The sequence below is a fragment of the Aplysia californica genome, unplaced genomic scaffold (assembly GCF_000002075.1).
Source record: "Aplysia californica isolate F4 #8 unplaced genomic scaffold, AplCal3.0 scaffold00013, whole genome shotgun sequence".
In the NCBI taxonomy this organism is placed as follows: Eukaryota; Metazoa; Mollusca; class Gastropoda; order Aplysiida; family Aplysiidae; genus Aplysia; species Aplysia californica.
This window is the reverse complement of record NW_004797283.1, coordinates 2,175,377-2,181,569: the sequence shown is the minus strand read 5'-3', so window position 1 is coordinate 2,181,569 and position 6,193 is coordinate 2,175,377. Positions and strand designations below refer to the sequence as shown.

At 37.5% G+C, this 6,193-nt stretch overlaps 1 protein-coding gene across 1 annotated transcript in view; it reads left to right on the top strand.

Annotated features, from left to right (window-relative positions):
* The window catches only part of LOC118477951 (PDF receptor-like), a 196,863-nt gene that overhangs the window by 136,477 nt on the left and 54,193 nt on the right, over nucleotides 1-6,193 (top strand). The window contains exon 6 of the mRNA XM_035970720.1: nucleotides 4,228-4,354. Within this exon, the coding sequence (XP_035826613.1) occupies nucleotides 4,228-4,354 (127 nt within the window). The remainder of the gene's footprint in view (nucleotides 1-4,227; nucleotides 4,355-6,193) is intronic.

Genomic DNA, 6,193 nt, shown 5'->3' with positions numbered 1-6,193 from the left:
CACGGTTGAAGAACTGGAATGTTTTTTCATGTAGGGACTGGGTGGCTAGACGAGCTTTATGCGCTGGGGCATTGTCATTCATCAAGGGTAGTCCCTGATTTTGAATGGCTGTAATGACGTGTGACCGAAGTATTTCGTCAACGTATCGATGTGCTGTCAAATTGCCACGTACAGCTGCTGTAATTCTACCCCACACCATCACACTTCCAACAACAAAAGCTCTAGCCTGACTTAGACATTAAGGAACAAATACGCATTTTCTTCCATCTTGACGTTCCAAAAGAAACCTGGATTCGTCGGAGAATATGTGGTTATTTCATAGCTGGCGAGACCACCGTGAATGTATTCTTGCCCAATCAAGCCTTTTTCATTGTAGAGCATCAATCTTATGCGATGAGCTGGGCGCCTTGCTCGGAGTCCAAATTCTTTCCATTGTCTCAATACAGTCGTTTTTTTTAATAGTGGGTTGACAGGTCGCATGTTGTTGAACTCATCCCTGGTTTATCTTGCCGTTTTGAAACGATTCCGTAGATGCTACAGGCGTATAAAAAGAGGAGAAGTTTTTCTTCTCCCAAGTCGACGGGTTCGATCCTTTTGTGATCCTTTTGTTTTTTCATGATCCATTGTTGCGTACACATAATGTACAAAAATCTCTTTGTCAAATGTCAACATATAGGATATAGGATACAATTTTCCTTCTAACCAAACTATCCTTGAACGGTATGTAGATTTTATAAAGGCCCGGCATGTGTGTCTGTGTCCGACAAAAGGAAAGTTTAACGACATAGCTGTACTTGTTCAAGGGATACGTGTCACTCACTCACACACACATACACACACACACACACACTCACCCCTCTCTCTCTTTCTCTCTCTCTCTCTCTCTCTCTCTCTCTCTCTCTCTCTCTCTCTCTCTCTCTCTCTCTCTTTCTCTCTCCTTCTCTCTCGTTTTTCCACCACGGGAAACCTTCCATACTCCAGTTTGAGCTGTACAATTTCTACTACATGTGAGAATAAATTTTCATTTTCTGACTTTTGAAATTTTAACATAAGCCGAGCTAAGGCACTGATATATCGAGAAATAGAAGGCAGAAATAAAGAAACGCATGTGGTGGTTGTGGTAGAGAAAACAAAACATTCATCAAGAATAATAACAATAAAACGTAGAGCAAATGAAAAAGGGGTGGGGGCACATGGACACAGTTGTTTCACTTTATTTTGAGTTATTCTATATAATGTGTATTGTGTGTGCGTGTGGTGGTGGTTGGGGGTGGGGGTGGGCGGAGGTAAAGATCAACCTTGTTCCAGATTAAGGACGCTATTGTTCAGAACGAAACTATAGTATTATAAATAAAGTTATTTGTTTGTTCAGGATTCTTTTTCTTTTCTTTTCTGAAGGAAGGAGCCATTGTTATGTCATTACCAGAGAACAGAAAAGCCGATAATGCGATCTCCTCTTTCGTTCTCACAAAGGCTTAATGGAAAATATTAATAATGTTGATAATGCTGAAAGAGCTTCTAATATTACCAAGAAAAATGTTGTTTTGAGAGAAGTTTTGGTCGATCTATAAGGTGAAAGACAAAGACAAACAGCAAATATTTACCGCCCACAAGGTGGGGCAGAGCAAGAGGCTTGCCATCAAAATACGTAAGGTAGAACAGAGAGTTTAAACCACAGCTTTCCCGATTTCTTTTCTTGTTTTCTGAACTGTTCCAGCAGCAATATTATGCAGTCAATGTATGTCAAGCAATTTTATTGTTAAAATGATGTTATTGCAGTTTACACTGTGTGTCCGCGACCAATGTGTGGGTTGACCAAACCTCTTTGGAGCTGACATAGTTAGGGAAATATTTAATGTTATCTCACACCTACTTCCCAGACGCTTATCAGTAAGAACGAAAAACTAACTTTACGTTAACATTTAAACTTTGAAGAAGAAAAAGTTTCCCGAGTAATTGTTTTTTTCCCCGTGCAAGATTTGTAATAAAACTTCATTGGAAGAACATTTTTTTTAAAACTGTGGTCACAATAACCAAACTTACGAGGACCCCAGAAAGCAACATTTGGCTTCTTTAAAATTGAAGTGAACTGCGCTGCTAAGAGAATTGGTAATTGACATAATTAAAGTTTCTGTAAGGCTTGTTGAACTTACAAGTTACTTTTTCGACATTTTCCGACGGAGGAAAAACAAATTCCCATTACATGTACTGTTCCTGCTAAGTAAAGCTTCATCCCAAACAGTGAGTTACGAAAACGTGGCGGATTCAAATGCGTTTGTTGCTACAAAAAGAGATGTACTCCTATAAAAGTAAGACGCAAATCACAAACATTTACAAAGAAACTACCTTTGAGACAGAACGATTTGTTATCATAAAAATGAAAGACTTAGCAAAATCCGATCATTTGATACTCCATCTGCAACATTAGAGCTGAAGTGTTTGCAGTATAAAATCAAAACGATACAAGGATAAGTGAAGCTGTATTTGATCTAAAGCTTAACAAGAATAAGTTCAAATATCATAGGAAACGCCTCCGGTCACAAACTCTTCACTATATTAACCGAGTTAAATTCAACTTATAACTGTGTTTTGTTTCATGGAAATGACGTTAATGTACGCCTCTGAAGCGTATTATTCCAACACTTACAGTAACAGTAATGCATAGTGTTGAGCTGGCACATAGGAACATAGGCTTTATCATATAAGAACGTTAAACAATTTTAAAGACACGCACATACACACACACACACACACACACACACACACACACACACACACACACACACACACACACACACACACACACACATGCATACGTACACACACACACGCACACACATACACACTCTCACACACACACTCACACACACATAACGACGATAGAAAAGTTTGCCGAGAGGTTTTGGGAAACTCGTTTCGGAAACAAATGAGACAAAATTGTCTTGTCTAAGTTCGTTTAACTTGAAAAAAAAAGGGAAGGATTTTTTCCCCCATTTACAGCATTTGACACATTTAGGTCACCCGCGTACGAATGAAGACCTTTTAGAGTTTCCATTACAATCACATTCAAATCGTTTTAAAATGATTCCAAACTAACTTCTATCTTTTTTGTTGTTGTCATTTTCCCTTGTGATTGACATTCTTCCTAACTCGATAGTTTGAATGGTGGATCGTGTCCTCGCGATGTGTCACTTGATTCTTTTGAAGCAGGAGAAAAGATAAAGATAGATTTAACTCAGTCAAAAGTCCCCCAAAGAACAATCAGTACCTCTGTTTATGTCTTTAGTGCCTTCTCTTTGAAGCTTCTCTTTTGTTGTTTTAAAGGGCATTACTCAGAAAGAAAACAGTTGCCAGTCACATGAATCTCTACTCCTCATTTTCAATAACATTGTCAAGTGTGTATTGACATGAGTTTAAGCTCCTGACATTTATAACGTATTGGTACTATATAATTCAACAGCTCCATCTCGTTCTGCACGCAATTTTTAACTATCGGGCTAAAACTAAGACAATGTCGATTGTATATCACGGACCATTGGCAGTCAGCAAGATAAAATGGCCAAATAATGTTTTGCTGTTTTGATAATTTCATCAAGTTTTGGTGCCCCCCCCCCCCTTAATCAAGTAGATGTGATTAAATTACGATATTATTTATAATAATTATGACATCTAGTACGAAGCTGAGGGTGTATATTTGTATTTTCATATACTTTCGTGAATATAACGTTAGTTTTGTGTTATTTCTATGAATTTAATCCCTTTTCCTTTGCCAATGGAACCAGATGTTCGATATATTTTGCATATACGTCAATAGCCCCAAACAGGACTGAACTGTGTGAACTGTTACGTGTGCAGTCTTGTTGTCAGACTACCTGGCTCGTAATCGTGAGTTTGCGGATTCGAGGGTCAGGCCCGAATTTGTGTCCTAAAGAAAGCCGCTTTTCATGAAATTTCCTCTTGTTACCTTGATGTGAATGGGTAACTGGCCATTGATAGCGGTAGACCTTGTCAGTATGTTAGTGTTTTAGCGTCTGTAAAATGATACATACACTGTAGGCTTTCCGGGAACTTAAGATTGTTTCAGAATGCTAACATGTCTGCTGGGGTAATGATACAGATTGTAAAACGCATGCAGCTTGCCTCTGAGAGTGAATTTGCGCTACACAAAAGCTATACTAACTATTTTATTATTAATTAATAGATCATTACTTTCTACTTTCCCTTTAGATCTCTCCAGTGTAGTCGCATCTCCATCCACAAGCATCTGGTCTTCTCCTTCATCGTCCGCTTCGTGCTCATCCTGCTGCAGGTATACCCATACGTCATCAACTCCTACATCTGGTACAGGGAACTGGTGAGTACGCTGTGCGGTGGGAAGATCCATTTGTTCTGTGTCACAACACTGTGGAATCAGGCGCTTGTCTATTTAGTTTTAGATATTGCTACCTTAGAATTACATATTTCTATCTGCTCAGTACGTTGTTTTGAGAAATTTAATGTTAAACATTTTGTTTTCACAACATGGTCAAGCATTTTCGAATGCAGTTCTTTAAATTTCTTGATAACGACTCCGGAAAATCTTGCAATTTTGATAGAACAGATAAAACGTCTTGTTTCTGACCTCATAGTCTTAGAAACTCAAAACGGCAAAAAATGTCAGGTAGAACATAGTAATTTCAAGGTACCGATATGGAGTTATTGGTATGATATTAAAGTCTCTTCATTTCCCTTGCTTTTGGTAAAAATAAACTTAGGCATCGATCTTGAATAGAACTTGAATTATTCACGATTGAAAAAGGTGAGGGTTGACTGATGTCAGAGATAAAATGAGCGAGAAAATGGCCTCCAAATTTTGGTGACTCCTAAAGTTTGAGCGTCTTTGGAAACTGCAAATTTATATTTTGTATGCCTTTGATAGGCGTTTTTTAAAAATCATTTAAATTCACACAGAAATGTCTTTTATGGACATAAAAGGTGTTGAGCCAAAATAAAACATTGGAAAAAAAATTGGCCGGCGGGCGGAACGATGACGGTTTCTTCTATTTCATTATTTTAAAAAGCGCCTGTTTCAGCACGTCGAGACACATTTTCTTTTGATCATTACATGTTGTTAATTGTTAAAGTAAAACGCCCACGGGTAGTTAGATGGCGCCTCTAGTAAGTCTTTCGTTCTCTCTTTCTTACTGTTGCTTCAGTCTATCTGCCATACGTTTCCCTGCTCTAAATGGTCGATGTTGTGTCGTGCATCTGTCTACTTAAAAAGACCGAAACAAAAAAAAAGCTATTGCCTTATTTGATACAAACATCGGCGTCTCTGGTGAAATGGTTGGTCTCTTAGTTGTTGCATAGAAAAGACATGAGTTGCTTTCCCGATCAGGAAATGTAATTTCATTCAAGATTTAGATAGATAAACAAATAATAATTCTGATTCTCGTTGGGAAATCTGGGCAAATATACATACATAAACACATATTTAAAAACATAAATCCACGTACAACTACATATTGTTGCATAATTACAGACAATTTTATAAACATACCATTGCTGGTCGTCACAATATAGCGCTCTGTTTTTTTTTGTTTTGTTTTGTTTTTTAAATTATTGTCGCTGTTGTTGATGTTGTTGTTGTTGTTGCTGTTGCTTTTTTTACCTTCAGTTTTCCTCTCTTGCTCAATGACACAATCAAATGATCCCCCCCCCCCCTAAAAACACCGTGCCACTGACACTTGCTCGTCATTATTTGTGAATCTGAACTCACTGACCGCTTGGACACTGGAGTTTCAGCCACTTGAAGAATATCGTATAATTACCCAACATTGCCAGGGGCGGCTCTAATTTTCAGGTTTTAAGCAGCACGCTTCGTAATTGATATAAATTGCATCCATTGGAGCGTAAAACAAATACAATAAATCAATCAATGTAGATACAAACATGTCGTTTTCAAAACCGAATAACATTATTTGTGAGCGTCAAATATTGGGATGATTTAATAAGATGTTTTTTTTCACGCTGCTTATCTTGCCCTTTATAAACCCATTGAACCTTCAAACAATTTTGTCTATTATTAAGTCCACATGTGAGAAAGACAAAACATTTGTAAGATTCAACTGGTACTATACCAGATTATGATAGTTCTTATAAAAAAAATTAATTTTAAAATTTTTTAAATAATTTTTTTTTTCTTTTGCTTGAG